Genomic DNA, 16,026 nt, shown 5'->3' with positions numbered 1-16,026 from the left:
TATACAATTTACAACAGATTTGATTTGATTGATAAATATAGTTATTTTTTTAATTTGAATTAAAAAAAACATATCTGTTTTTCACCATAGAAGTTAATTGGAAATACTGCTGGTATCGGAGATAAACACACATTTTAATTCACTCTGTGCAGTGATTTTAAGTCATTTGTACAAGTGATTAACATTCTTATTGAATGAAAATCACTCTGTGCTGTGATTTAAAATCATTTGTACCAGTGATTTACATTATTTCAAAATGTATGTGATGAAAGACACCCTTTGAAGTGTTTTATTTTTATTTATACCAGTGATCAATACTATTTTTTTAATGAATGATTATATTCCATTAACTTCACTACAAATTATAATTATGACCTGCAAAATCTTATTTATTACTGTTTGAGTCTTTAGTTTTCTACAAATGTATGTAAAAATGTTTGTGATTTTTTTTTGGTCATATATATATATATAGCATTTTCAGTTTATGAGTTTTTATTGTTCCTTTTTATGCCCCAGCTGTAGCCTAGGGGCATTAAGTGTTACCCTTGTCCATGTTGTCTGTACATCCCAAAATTGGTTTCCGTTCTCTAACTTAACTTTGCCTCAACCAAATGTAATGAACCTTATAGACAATGCTTATTACCGCCAAACTCAGCACGAGTACAAATATGGTAGCATCAGTTTTACAGTTTGTGAGTTATGTCCCTTTATTACAGTATATGCAAGCAGTTTATTTGAAGGAACATTTGAACAGATTGCTACTAATCATTTCTAATGCTATTGTTTGTTCAGAAAATAAATTTTTCTCCTTACAAGTTAGTTTTTATTTATTTTCACCTTTTAAACAGGTGTCTTCTATTAGCTAATGTCAAAATGACCCCTGTTGTGATGTTGTCCTCTGAAAGAGGGAGATAACCCTGGTTTCTTATTGAAACTTTTCCAAACATAATAATCACTTGAATGAGTGATTTTAAAAAATATTTCTAATCACTGGTAGAAGTGATTTTTAAAAAGTAATGAAAGGGAATTAACTCTAGTTTTGTTGAAAAAATCACTTGAGAAAGTGATTTTAAAAATCACTTGTACAAGTAACTCCCCTGACTGCTACATGTACTAAGCAAATTGAAATAAAAAAAATGATAATTCCCTGCCTTTTTTTAAACACGAACCAATCCGTAGATAAATCTGGATTCATTCTGAATTTATTATCTACTTGTCACTTCCCGTTTACATTTCATTTGAAAATCGAAAGTAAACGTGATCAATTCTCGTTTAATTTACAATTTACAGTTATTGGAATCGTTCCATGTGAATTTGTACAAATCCTTGGTTCCAACTTTATAGAAATTAATTCAAAATATCGATTTAAACGTTTTATAAGGATGATGATTATGCAGTGTAATAGACTTACAAAGTTCAACAAGTTCATTTATACTGTGATTCCTGGTTTTAAAAAAAGGAACCTAACTTTTGTTGATCAGGAATGTCCCCTGAAACTAATTGAAGTAAAATTTTGAACTAGATTTTCAGATCTTATATCCTAATCTTCATATTTAAGTGACACATCAGTCAAATCATGCAATTACTGCCTAGTAAATTTATGCCTTAGTCTGACAAAGATGTATAGCTAGTAATATACATACATCCTTGCTGTTACCCAAAATAATGTTGATCTTCATCTCGCGCAAAAGTGACTAAAGCACTCAAATCCTAGCTTAAACCCTGAAGGTTGGTTCATCAAACCCGGAAAATAAAAATATTTGTAAAATGGACGGATTACGAACTTCCTTCCTTCTCAGAAATCAAATTATGGTTTCGTAGTTTTCAAGGTTGTAAACACCTTTTCGACTTACCGACCAATTCATAAACGCACCTTACTTTGAAAGCGGTAAAATAAGAACTACATAGAATGATGACATACCTTTTAAAATAAATGATGATATAATTTTACCATCCCCACACAAAATCCGCTAGTATGGGAACTCTAGTAGGACAGGGAAGGTAACGACAGAATCTACTACTGCATCTGTATCTGTATACGTAATTCTGCTAATCAAGGCACACCTCCGTATGGGAGGAAAGTAGTTCCCCACCGATATTCCTCCACCACTATTTACACTGTCCTAGATTCAATCCTTATTATTCACACTTTTATTCACATTTTTTCATTTAAATATATAAACATTAAACGTATTTTATTTCCAATATTCGGAGCCCTTGTGGGGCATACAGATACATACATGTTATGAGAATAGAATGATCCAAATATAGAGGTAGCAATATAAACTATGTTCTGACATATGATGTTATTTTAGTAGTTAAAAGATTTAAGTACAGTTTAATTTGACTGAACAAAACAAATTAGGCCAAGATAAATAAATATAATACTCACAATATCATAACACCGTACATGATTAATCGTAAAACTCGTGATTGAGAATATATTTTAATGATTCAATATGATATCTAGGAGTCAAGTGTGGCATTTTTAATATGTCTTTACATTTTCCTTTATGACCTGGAGATGTGGAGTTAGGCGGACCCACACCCAACGTTTCCCCTTACAATACAAATAATAAAATTTTGGCAGGAAAGACATTAATAATCTATTCGGCTCAATTGTTAAGATAACAATCTTAAGTTTCAATATGTTCTTCCAGAAAAGTATTTTTTATCTAAGTTAATTTTCTAACTTCTTTAATAAAGGATAGGAAAAATGTGCTGACATTGAACGAAGGTGTGGTAAATGTCAACAATTGCTTACATCCACTTCATTTGAACTTTGGTGAATAGTTGTCTCATTGGCAATCATACCACATCTACTTATTTTTATAATGAGACCATAACAGGCATATCTAAATAAAGTTCCCTGAAGTAACAAACAACTTCCCAACTTGAAGCTTTATTTTCATATTTTCAAAACTGATGCGATATTTTATTGAATAACAATAACATAAATAGAAATTGTATGCATGTATCTTTTGTTGTAAATAATATAAATATTGAAAAGTGTGTTTAAAAGGGGGGGGGGGGGGGGTGATTTTATTTGAAAAAAATAAGAGATATTCAAATATTCCTCCCATTCACCAACGAAAGAAAATGATCAGTCCCTTAGTACAATTAATATAAAGAAGGCAACCTGTATCGATGGAATTTCCCCAAAACTTTTACATTTTGCAAAACCGGTTATTACAAACCCTTTCAAGAGTGATCGAAGATAGGAAAAAAAGCTGATAAAAATTAATACACTGCAGTGCTCAATTGTTATGGATCTATCTAAAGCCTTTGATTGCCTTCCACATGATTTATAGAATAACTAATCGAAGAATTCAAATAGAGAAAAATATTCAACGAGTGACCGAACAACACATTAATTCACGAATGCGCGAATTATCAGTGTTGTTCGGTCACGAGTTGAATATTTTTCGATTTTGGATTCTTCTATTAGTTATTCTACTAATTCACGAGTTGAATATTTTTCGATATTTGAATTCTTTGATTAGTTATTCTTTTTATTACATTGGCAAATGGTCTTTTTTCTGAAATTAAACTAGAATATGTAAGGAACTATATCTTTTTCTAAGCATTCACAATTTGTTTTGATCCGACGTCATGACAACGCCTATTGTTGTATGACGTCAGAGGAGTGAAATAACCACGTTTATTTCACATGTGAAATTATCAGTTTTTATTTCACTGGGAAATCAATGTAATTCATTGCAACCAATGTAATAATAACGTTTATTAAAACTTATGGTTTATCTCAGATTCTGAATCAGTCGCCCTTAGATATGTAAAATAGTTCTTGTCAAAAAGAATACAGTGTGTTAAAATGTGTTAAAACATTAATAATTTGTTACATATTTTTAAAAGTGTACCTCAAGAGTCTTGGCCCTATATTATTTTCAGTTCATACCAGGCTAAGTTATTCATTTTCAAAATCATCCTCCCCTCCCCTTTTCGAAATCAAATGGTTGTCCCCTTACTGAAAGCTAATGAAAGGACGTCATCAATAGTCTGAGAAAAGTATGATCATTAACATCATTACCGTAAAACTAGGATTCTACTGGTACAGCATGTTTTACTAACTGTATTATGTCAAAAATCTTAGAGAAAATAATTATACATTCTTTATATGCCTGTCCCAGGTCAGGATCGAGCCGGTATTTGAGTGGTTGTCGTTGGTTCATGTCTGTCATATTTATTTTGGTAAATTGTTTTGTTGTAAATTAGGCCGTTAGTTTTCTCAAATGAATTGTTTCAAATTTTTCATATCAGGTCCTTTTATAGCCGACCATACGGTATGGGGATTTCTTATTGGTGAAGGCCGTACGGTTGTCTATAATTACTTACTTCCACATCTCCTTATTTTTATATCATACAACAAGTATTACATAAAATTAACATTATCAATGTTCCATGTAAATGAGGTAAGGTCAGATGAACTCTGCCACTAAGACATGTACACCTTGCTACCATTCCATACACCAAATATATTTGACCCACTACTTATAGTATCTGAGATAAGGACTTGACCACTAAAACTTAACCTTGTTCACTGATCCATGAAATAAGGTCGAGGTCAGTTGAACCATGTCTGACGGACATGTAGACATGCATTGCAAGGATACCGTATATTAGTAACCAAATATCGTTATCCTAGAACTCATGATAAATGAGACATTCACATGAAAAAAAAAAGAGCTATGTGTTTTAGTTGATTTTAGTCTCTGATACATGTTTTTTTTATTTTTAATTGTTTATGGCTTTTATCTAGCTTTAAGTAACTGTGAGTACTCTCAAATCGTACTTTCGTGTTAATTTGACCTGTTGATTCAATTTGTAATGCATTTTTGTTTTTTAATATTTACTTATTTAGTGTTATATCTCGTCTCACTATTTTTAATATATACCACCAGTGTTTGGTATGACGATAATTTTTCACTCTGTTCTCGTACTATGAACAAAAAATTTATTTATTTTGTAAAAAATATATCCGTACTCCATGTATACCTTACCACAAAATTATCTTTATTTACCTGTGTACGTTATTTTATTTGGCGGCATTTTGTCCAAGGTTATGGTTCTTTTTTTTTTAATTAATTTTGTATTTATATTGTGACATAGATCAAATTTATTCGTTCAGTGTATGTTTACTTGTTACTGTTGATATGTCTTTTGATTGAGTTAAGCCATTTCAGTTGATATCTTATAGTGTGTCTTTCTATGTTGTGATGTTACACTTTTGTTTCAGGCTAGGGTGAAGGTTGGCGCCTGTTAAAACGTTTAAACCCGCTGCATTTGTTTGCACCTGTCCTAAGTCAAGAACCTGTTGTTCAGTGGTTGTCGTTTGTTGATGTGGTTCATAAGTGTTTCTCGTTTCTCTTTTTTTATATAGATAAGACCTTTTACCTATAATGGTTTACTTTTACAAATTTTGACTTGTACGGAGAGTTGTCTCATTGGCACTCATACCACATTATGTCTATATACAGTTTTTAGCAGTCACTAAACCATGAAAATGAGGTCAAGGAACATGATCATATGACAGACGGGAACTTCGTAACACAATGGATCTATATACAAAGTATGAATCATTCAATTCCTCTACCCTCTGAAATATAAAGCTATACAAATAGTTTACGGTGTTGCCGCCGCCAACATCAGATTGTATTCTGTATGCCTTGCATTTTGCGACTTGCGTCTTGCGATTTAAAAAAGAACAACTGAAATTAGCTCTCTAACCTAAACCTGGTCGGTGGGCTTTCAGCTTAACAGTAGACAATGAAACGTAATAGCTACTACTAGCTTCGGCAATTTTTCTATGTTGTTTCAGTCTGATTAAAATTCTGATCTATATTAACTCGCGTGCTCGTATATATCAGCTCATATGAGGATAACGAAATCGGAGATCTATATTTTAATAAGATTGATGTTGTTTACAAGTGTTTGTAAAATACATCGATGCTGTACATAACCCTCTTTTTGTGGATAATCTTTAACTTCATGTCAATTGTAGGCCAATTTATGCTCAATAAGTCATATAAGTGTATAAGATGGAGTGATTAACTTGTCATTTTGTTTACATAATTTTAGAAGAAACCCTCCCCCTTTTTTCACCGTTTTTTTATTTCTATAAAGCAAAGATATACTCAAACCTGCTAATACATTCAATAAATTCTGCGTTAATATTACACCAGTTTTGGAACTAAGTACAATTTGATGTGCTTCCACTCTCAACAAAAGAAAATTGAATATATTTACCAAGAAAATCATTACGAACACCTTCTTCAAAAGACGCAAAAAAAAAAAACATTTTGGAAAGGGAAACTTATAAGTGTTAATATCAAAAAATCATCTCTAGAGATCACTTGTATCGAATCTTATGTAAAAATTCCGAATTTTGAAATTTTAATAGGTCAAGGTCACTGTTTTTAAACAACAGAATGAAAATTGTAAATGTGCACCCTATAAGTACAAATGTCAATCTCGAACCATATTTGGCAACAGATATATCAAATTAGTCCTAAATATAGAAACTAAAGTTATAATCCTTTGAATTATTTGAATTTATTTTTCTATAAACTCATATATGTAGGGGCGGCCATCTATCTATACGTGACTATGCGTTTTCCTTGAAATTTTAGCTTTGACCTTTGACCCAAAGAAAATCGTTACCACTGTAGACAACGATGATATAAATACAGACGTGTGTTATTCCGTTAACCCAAATCGATCAAATTCGTTGAATGGGCACCCTACTATAAATCTTGAAAATGAGGTCAAGGAAAACAACAAGTAGACAAGGATTACAATACAACAATGGCATTCCGATAGTTTAAACAAAACTATAAACAATTTTCAATAGGATTTTCAAACGTTGTGTAAATAAAGGCATACTTTTATGAATCATATCAGTGGCGGATTCAGGGGAGGGGGCATACAGAGTTAACCCTCCCTTTTTTTAGACAACGATACCTCCTTTCCCTAAACCGTGGATCCACCCTGCATGGCTTATTCTTATAGAAAACGCAAAACTGTTTATGTCGGGGGAAAAATATATATAGATAATATCAATTGTACAAAGGACATCAGGATGATTACCGAAATATTAGACAATAACAATAAATCACACCTAAAAATAACAACTGACAACAACGAACAACACAAGGTCCAGGGAGGTCCGTGTATATTTGCGTCCATTCGTTTTTCATTTAAGAAATTTAAAAACGAAAAACAAAAATTAAAAGTGTTTTCGTTTTTCAGTTTTGATTTTTCTCAAAAACAAAAAACTAAAAATAAATGTTTTCTCGTATTTCATATCTTAAACCAAAATAAAAACGAGAAACGGTAGTGTTTTCGTTTTTGATATCACAAAATAATTTAATTTTGGATGTAACACGTCTTCTGGTTGGCTGACCGTGTTTTGTCTATCAACTCATAGACATAATTTTGTCATGTGACCGTGACGTCATCAACTTATTTATCATGATTTACTCCTTTTTAGAATTTAATTATAAGGAATGACTGTAATATTTTTTCTGTCTATACGAAATAACCTGAAAAATGTGGTGCACACTTTTGAATAACCCGCTACGTGAGTTATTCAGTGTGCACCACATTTTTTATGTTATTTCTTCATAGACAGAAAAAAATATTACAGTCATTCCTTTTAAAACAAAAAACGAAAAGCGACATTTGGATACAATTTTTGTATTAAGTTCTAAGCTGTTTTCATTTAAGAATTGAATGCTTCTTTTTGTAATTTTATTGGGGTGTAAAAGCGTTGACCTAAGTACATTTTGTATGAAGCGCGGAAATTCTAAAAATGTGCGCACGGTCAACGCTTTTACAACCCTATAAAATTACTAAAAGAAGCATTCAATACTTATAATTACATTTGTTTGCTAGGAAATACGATTTCTATCAAGTTTTTCTTTTATTTACCTGTGCATTTTATTGTGGAAGCTCGTGTCATCATGAATGTACATTTCATTTTGAAATGAAGGTTAATTTCAGAATGACGCGAGATTGCTGTTAGGCAATCAAAATAACGTATTATAATGAAACATACATGTAATGTAATTATTTAAAAATGGACGCTGTTTTCGGTTGTTTTTACTTTGTTCATGCAGCGGGAAAAACCAAATTATGTGCGTACCCTTTGTAAATATGCTTTGCATATTGCTTGTTATGATATTTAAGCTTTATATGTTAAATGAAAAATCCTTGGGACAATTCACATGTAAACATATAGTTTCTCACAGGGAGTTGTTTTTAATATGATATTAGCACATGTATATATAGAGTCACAAGGAATATTCATCGAGGAGATGAAAAAGTCAACAGCTGCGCAAGATACAAATCTATTCAAATTCATCACTCCTTATTTTCAACACCTTAAAAGGAAAGCGTGAATTCAAAACAATTACTTAATATCACGGCAACAGCGAAATATCAAAATTGATTGGTTGAGAATTTCACTTAAAATGTTAACCACGTCTAAAAGACCTCAATACTTACCACTGAGCCTCATCAGTTAGGGAGGACGTTAAGCAACCAACAATCAATCAACATTTAGAGCTTTTCTTTAAAATGACAGACGACACTTCAAGGCATCAAGTTTTTTTGCTGGGGGCAGGCAGCGTTGGTAAAACTTCAATTTTAAACCAATACATGAACGGATATTTCACCGAAATTTACACAGAAACAGTAGAAAATATTCAAACTCAGCCATATAGTGTTAATGGGAACATAAAATATGTTGATTTTATAGACACTGCAGGAAGCATTGCATTTCCAGCAATGAGACAGATTTACATTTCTAAGGCAAATGGTTTTATTCTTGTGTATTCAATCGATGATGCCTATTCCTTTAGGGAAGTTGTAAGAATATGGGAACAGATTAAATGCGTTCGCAAAAACGTCTTAAGTATTCCATGTGTTGTTGTAGGAAACAAAATTGACAATGACAATAAGAGGCAAATAGAAACATTTAATGCACTCGAGTGGGCCTTTAATCAAAATCTTGGAGGATGTTTTCTTGAAGTGTCGACTAAAGAGGGTGGGAACGTCAAGGATATTTTCGACATTCTGCTGGAACAGTTCGGAAATACAAGGGCTCTCCAAACTGGTCGATTCACTATTCGATCTACAAGCTTATCAAGAAAATCAGTAGAAGATGACGGTTTCAGACTAAAACTTAGAAAGAAAAGGTTCGACAAAATGGTTGCATACGATAAAGTGGTTTCTTCTACTAAAATTTTTCAACAGGTTGCGTTCGTCGGTTATAAGAAAAATACCATTTATCGTTTGAAACCAGAACCAAAACTGCGTTCGAACAATCCATTGGCAAGGAAAAAAAGTTTTGGTAAAAATGATGACAAGCCCTTTACTGTTAGAAGCACAAGTGTACCAACGGGCAATGAAAAGTTTACCGCGACAGGACAACTTGCAAGAAAAAGCTTGGAGGATATATATTCTTATAAAACCACTAGATATGAACAAGGCACTACTGAAAACGAGTCTAAGACCAAAATAAATGGTAATAGAGGACTGTTTGCAAAGGTACGAAAATACTTCCGTAGATCTAGTACTTAACTGTACCGATTAATGACAATGAGTTAACACATTCTCAAACAATGAATCTCAAATTATACATTGATATGGAATAAAACAAATGTAAGTCTAAAGTGTCCATTTTCATGAAATCAAGATACAAACTGTTGGAAGAAAAAAAGATTAAATTCTGTTCAAACTGTTTTAGTCAATCATTTGCAGACCAAAACAAAAGAAAGCTAGATACGAATTGAAAAAAAAATTTAGATAGATTATGTAAATATTTATGCTTGATTTCTTTTATTATAAAAATAAGGAGATGTGGTAAGACTGCCAATGAGACAACTATCCACCTCAGACCAAAGGATAGGGACGGAAGGACCTTTTTTCGGGAATTCGCGATTGAGCCATTTATTCACGGGAATTCGGGAATAGTTAGTTTAATCGTCGGGAATTCGGGATTCAATTATATCGTGATGTGGGAACGGACACATTCATTTCACGGGAATTCAGGATTTTGCATTTATTTTCTCGGGAGTTGGGAATGAGACCCCTTTCTACCCCCTCAAAGTACGGATATATTTTTAAGGTAATGGCCATCGATGGGTTTTAAACAGTTTCAGACAGAACTGTTTCATGTATGCAGATGATCTTGTTCTACTGTCTGAAACGCCAAATGAGCGTCATCGGTGTTTACATGAATTAGACAATAACTTGTTTTCGTTTTTTGCTATGGCATTTTCAGTTTGTTTTTGACTTATGATTTAGCCCTCTGGTATATTTCGCCTATCTTTATATGTAAAGCACTGGGACTTGAAATAAAACTAAATCAGTCATATTTAATATTATCTTACCTCCTATAGATTTCTGGGGATATGATTGGTTAAAGGACTACAAGTGGTGACTACATATATTTGATATAGGGTGTCCTAAAAAAATATGTGGTTAGTTACCATATGGGGTTAGTAAGGAGTTACTTCCCTGTCAAAACAAAAAATCTGAAAGGTTTCAACAGACGTAGAAATTGATAATGAACGATTGAAATAAAGTAATAAAACAAATTTAAAGGAGACATGACACGACTTTCAATTTGTGTTTCAAAATGTTTATTTATACTTAACTTTCCCCAAAAATACATCGATAGCAATATAATTCTCAAATATTTGTTAAAATATGTATTTTAATGAGATTTTAATGCAAGGATTTATCGACCTGTCAAATATGCATATTTCCATCCCGGAAGTCACTCAGAACGAGGCTACTACGTCAGTGGTTCCTTTCATTCATATTAACATATGGGTACAGCGCAAATTTAGTTTCGATTATTATCCAACAAAACGCATGACAGTGATAAGAAAATGAGTATGTGTGATGCCGATGGTTCACCAATATAATTAAAAAGAATATTGACATGATATTTTCTATTTTTCGAATGACACGCGGACTTAGAAGGCGTAAAGATAGGATTTTTTAACAAGCCCAAACGACACTTCTTTCCGCCCACTTTTATAAGGAATCTAGAGTTGGGGTCTCGGGTGCCATGCCATGAGTTCGTCATAGGTCACAGGTGAACGGTACAGTTGATTGAGTTTCGCAATTTCAGGTCTCGTTTGAAGTTGCAAGCTTCAGGTGTCACGCCACGTGGGGGATTGATAAGATATAGTTATTACGCAATATTACTTCATAAGCTCTATGTGTACATCCTGGATGTTGGTTTTGCCGGGGGCACAGGTGAGATTGGAATATAAATTATTGTTACAGCAATACAGGTACAACTATACCTGATGTTTAATGAATACCTGCATGTAGTACGACCATACAATACCCTATGCACCACCAATTAAATACCCTAACCAGCGTTGATAACTAATTATAGACATCCTGTATATAGATCTTATTTTTATTGCTTTTAAGAATATGCAGATATAAAAAGGTTTATAACAGATGCATTTTTTTTAATTGACTTCTTGAGATGGAAAAGTAATATTTCTGTATGCTTGCAAGTCTATAACTTCATACCGTATATTCGGCTATAAAAGTTCTCAACATGAAAATGTGAAACAATTTTATCGATAAAACTAACTTATTTATAACAAAATAATTTCCGCAGAAAAAAACGTGTGATAGCGGTCTTACAGCAGTACACAAGAACTATAAAAACCAGTCTAACTCAAAAGATCGTTACGAAGTACAGAAACCACTAACGTAAAAACAATACAGATAACGCACAAATAATGTAAGCTAGATCAAAGCCAAATACAAATAATACATAATTCATGTATTCGAAGACTGAAGTATGTAACATGTAAACATGTTCATGCTCAGTACGATTGAAAATTTAACATCTATTCAAATGACCCCTTTTTGAAGAAATATTAAGTTGTGAATATTTTTCTGGACTCAAGCATTTTGCTGGTAGCAATAAACAAATTGATTGCTAAATGATATTGGGAAGAGAAGGGTGGAAATGTGTGAACTTGAATTTACTTTGTGTAATTCCTTAAATTTGAAGTTAGATTTATAAGGGTTTGGATGGAATTGCATACTTTAGAACTATGTTAATTATTTCAACATAAGACTACAGTAGTTCAAGGTAAATAACATAACACGCGACTAAATCACACTACAGGTGCCTTCTTACCTTTCACCTGGTCAAGTATGCTATAGGTGTCAAAATTTAATTACTAATACAACAGCCTCCAATAAATGTTTTGTATTGTTTAATTTTATATATAAGGTGAGACGTAACTAAAATATTGAATTGAATTGTTTACATAAAAAGGGGGAAAGTAATAAAATTGTTAATTGAATATCCTAATGCAGAAAAGGTGTGATAAAGGATTTGTCACTATACAAATCCTTGGCGTGATGTATGGTTTCCAACCAAAAAAAATATATGCATAACTTTTGGTGATAGTTTATACCTATTAAAAGTATCACCGTAACCAAAACAAAACAAAAAACGTACCCTTTGCAAACGCATAATTTTACTTTTAATATCGTTTTTTTCTTTCTTTTCTTTCTGCTTCGGGAGCACACATAATTATAACATTACCGTAACAGAGAGGAAAAAGAACAATTTGATCATCAATAATAAAATTTATATTTTGAATCATGATTAAAAGTAGTTTTATTTGAATAAATAAAAAAAAATGAAGAAAGCGGTTTATTAAATTTATTCATCAGACAAACCTATATGACGAAGTCGATACACTATGGATCACTATATGGACGGTATTGAAAGCACTTTTCCCGATTACTGACAAACTACAAAGACAATTGACCTCATCAATTTGAGCCATTGTGTGTGGAAAAGAACCAAGAAAAGGATATTAATTCTTCATGCGAAAAGTCCAACAACGACGATCTTTCAGACAATACCGATCGGATTGTTACCACAGTAAGTGACATTTTCCTAGCTTGTAACCACTGACGTAAGCACGATCACGTGATTGTTATCTAATTAAAAATCATTCATTATGACAAGCGCTGGATTCTTTGACCTAAAAAATGTCGATTGATCAGGTTTTGACTAGCAAAATTGTACAAAATATGTTTTAAGACTAATATTTATCAATTTGATAAAAAAAAATAAAAAATTTAAAAATCGTGTCACGTCTCCTTTAAAGCTAACAAGTTGTTATTGTTGGCATTTGTTTTTTTGTATAGACAAATGGAAGTAGGTTCTTAATACTAAGTATTGAAGACTAAATCACTTTGATAGGCCGCTAGTCTAAATACCACATGTGAAGAAAGTCGGTAAGATAAATTCGTTACACGGTGTGGCAGTGACCTAATAAGATATATATGGGGTCAGTAAATTCCATATGGAGATTCGATATTCGCTCTCCCTCCATATGGAATTTACTGACCCCATATATATCGTATTAGGTCACTAACACACCGTATAACTAATAATACTGGGAGACTTGTATTCTTGCTTTAATTACTATGTATATTATATTATGATTGAAAATATTAAAAAGAATATTCTTAACTTAGAGTAACTATTAATAATTCTGGTAGCTGAACAGTTTCCAGGCAAATACTATGTGAAAGTGGTTTTCAGCATATCATAAACATAAAATTGAAACTCTATTACACGTTTTTCACCACACAGTTAAACCAATCATTTTATATGGAAGTGAAATTTGGAGCTCATCCTCAGCAGAAAAGATCAAGGGCAAATACTTTCACCTAGTTACTAAATTCTTTAATATATCAAAGTTCTTTATAAGACAATCTGAAAATAAGCCATGTTGGTATGGAAATATTGAGGCGGAAAAAAAGGGGGGGGGGGGGTGGGTTGACACGAGGTGCTTGTTTCCCAAATCTGCTTTTTTGTAATTTTTATCACTTTTAACCTGGTAACTTTTTTTACCCACTATATGTCCTACAGCAACACTTTTTAATCCATATATCTCACACCCCTACTTTTGTACCCACTATATGTCCTACAGCAACACTTTTTTACCCACTATATGTCCTACAGCAACACTTTTTTACCGACTATATGTCCTACAGCAACACTTTTTTACCCACTATATGTCCTACAGCAACACTTTTTTACCCACTATATGTCCTACAGCAACATTTTTCTACCCACTATATGTCCTACAGCAACACTTTTTTACCCACTATATGTCCTACAGCAACACCTTTTCACACACTATATGTCCTACAGCAACTCTTTTTTACCCACTATATGTCCTACAGCAACACCTTTTCAATCCATATGTCTCATATCCCCACTTTTTCCACCCCCTATATCCCACATCCCGAAATGTGTGTTACCCCTCCTACCCCCACCCCCATACAATCAACCCCACCTTCAATATTATTATTACAGTTTACTTATTTTTCAAGAGTGTATACGTTATAAAACTACAAACGAAAATTACAAATTACATCACGAAATAGCACCTGTCTGGTAAAACGTCGTGTTAATTCTAGGGTAAATCAGTGAATATTTTCTCAGTCAAATTCTCACAACCCTTGACAACATTTCTTTAAAATGATCCTTTCTACCAAAGATTTCAAATGTATCCTTAAATCAACCATTATTTGTGTGTACTAAAATTAGTCTGTAAATGTAAATTATACAAGTAACGACTGTATCAGGATGCTGTTACAAATAAACTCTGTATTTATATTGTGTCATAAATCAAACTTAGAGAACGACCATTTAACTTCAAAGGGAGGGGGGTTTCCTAAAAAAAATATTATGATCCCCAATTTGATGAAAAAAAATATTGTGGTCAAGCAGATGACAAAACATTCTGAATCCAGATTTTCCCAATACCTTATAGTGTGAAATTTTATGATTCAGACAAAAATACAATACCCCCCCCCCCCCCCCCCCCTGTAGTTGAATGTTTTTCCCCTTATTCGTTCAGTGTATGTTTACTTGATTTTGTTTAAATGTCTTTTTGATCGAGTTAAGCCATTTCAGGTGATATTTCATAGTTGTCTTTTTATGTTGTAATGTTACACTACTGTCTCATGTTAGGGTGAAGGTTGGCGCCTGTTAAAACGTTTATACCCGCTGCATTTTTATGCACCTGTCCTAAGTCAGGAGCCTGTTGTTCAGTGGTTGTCGTTTGTTGGTGTGGTTCATAGGTGTTTCTCGTTTCTCGTTTTTTATATAGATTAGACCGTTGGTTTTTCTGTTTGAATTGTTTTACACTAGTCATTTTGGGGCCCTTTATAGCTTGCTGTTCGGTGTGAGCCAAGGCTCCGTGTTGAAGGCCGCACTTTGACCTATAATTGTTAACTTTTTATACATTGTGACTTGGATGGAGAATAGTCTCATTGGCACTCATACCACATATTCTTATCTATATCATCATAGATACCAGGCTTCAAGTTTGTACGCCAGACGTTTTGTCTACAAAAGTCTCCCAAATGAAGTCATCTTGGACTACCATAACCCCTTTATTCATTTAAAACAAAACATATAAGCAACTAAGGTGCCTTTTTATAAAACAGGTCGGGGATCATGTGCGACAACAATATTGATGAAAGACTAAACATAAAAGTGTATTAATTTATAGTCCTTTCTTCTTTACAGAAGAAAACATATTTAAGACCCCTCTTAAAAAAAAATAAAAATTCTATATGACCGTGATAAAGAGAGTCACCGACCCAACTTTGAGAAAATGTAGGGCTGAGCTCCGGGGAATCAGCTGCATATCATTCATTATGTCTTTCATGAGGTGATAATGTTTCCCAAAATATATGTTGTTGCTAGGTGCTTTTTAAAATCATTATTGTTCTGACGAACTTCCAGGAGGTTTACTAAAATATAGAATGAATTCATTTGAAATTTAATTGTTTCATGTCAAGGGTCATAACGTTTTCAAAAATAAACTAATTCTAGGTGCTATCCAAATCATTATTCATATTGAAAATTCATATTCCAAATCACTATTGTTCTGGGAAACTTCCAGGATATTAACCAAAATTAGA

The 16,026-nt window shown here is 32.7% G+C and overlaps 2 protein-coding genes across 2 annotated transcripts in view; one reads left to right on the top strand and one right to left on the bottom strand.

Moving 5' to 3' along the window:
• Window positions 1-2,008, bottom strand: part of LOC127718181 (UDP-N-acetylbacillosamine transaminase-like) — a 34,170-nt gene extending 32,162 nt beyond the window's left edge. Inside the window, exon 1 of the mRNA XM_052224144.1 lies at window positions 1,922-2,008. The gene's annotated coding sequence lies outside the window, so the exon portion shown is untranslated. The remainder of the gene's footprint in view (window positions 1-1,921) is intronic.
• A 6,797-nt stretch (window positions 2,009-8,805) lies between these two features.
• LOC127718741 (ras-like protein rasX) lies at window positions 8,806-9,766 on the top strand. Its single transcript, XM_052224796.1, has one exon. It carries the CDS (start codon window positions 8,806-8,808, stop codon window positions 9,598-9,600), a length of 795 nt encoding a protein of 264 aa, XP_052080756.1. The 3' UTR covers window positions 9,601-9,766.
• Window positions 9,767-16,026: the final 6,260 nt, after the last annotated feature.

Source organism: Mytilus californianus, unplaced genomic scaffold (genome assembly GCF_021869535.1).
Source record: "Mytilus californianus isolate M0D057914Y unplaced genomic scaffold, xbMytCali1.0.p SCAF_10, whole genome shotgun sequence".
Classification (NCBI taxonomy): domain Eukaryota; kingdom Metazoa; phylum Mollusca; class Bivalvia; order Mytilida; family Mytilidae; genus Mytilus; species Mytilus californianus.
The sequence above is the reverse complement of the archived record's forward strand: the minus strand, read 5'-3'. Positions and strand labels throughout refer to the sequence as shown.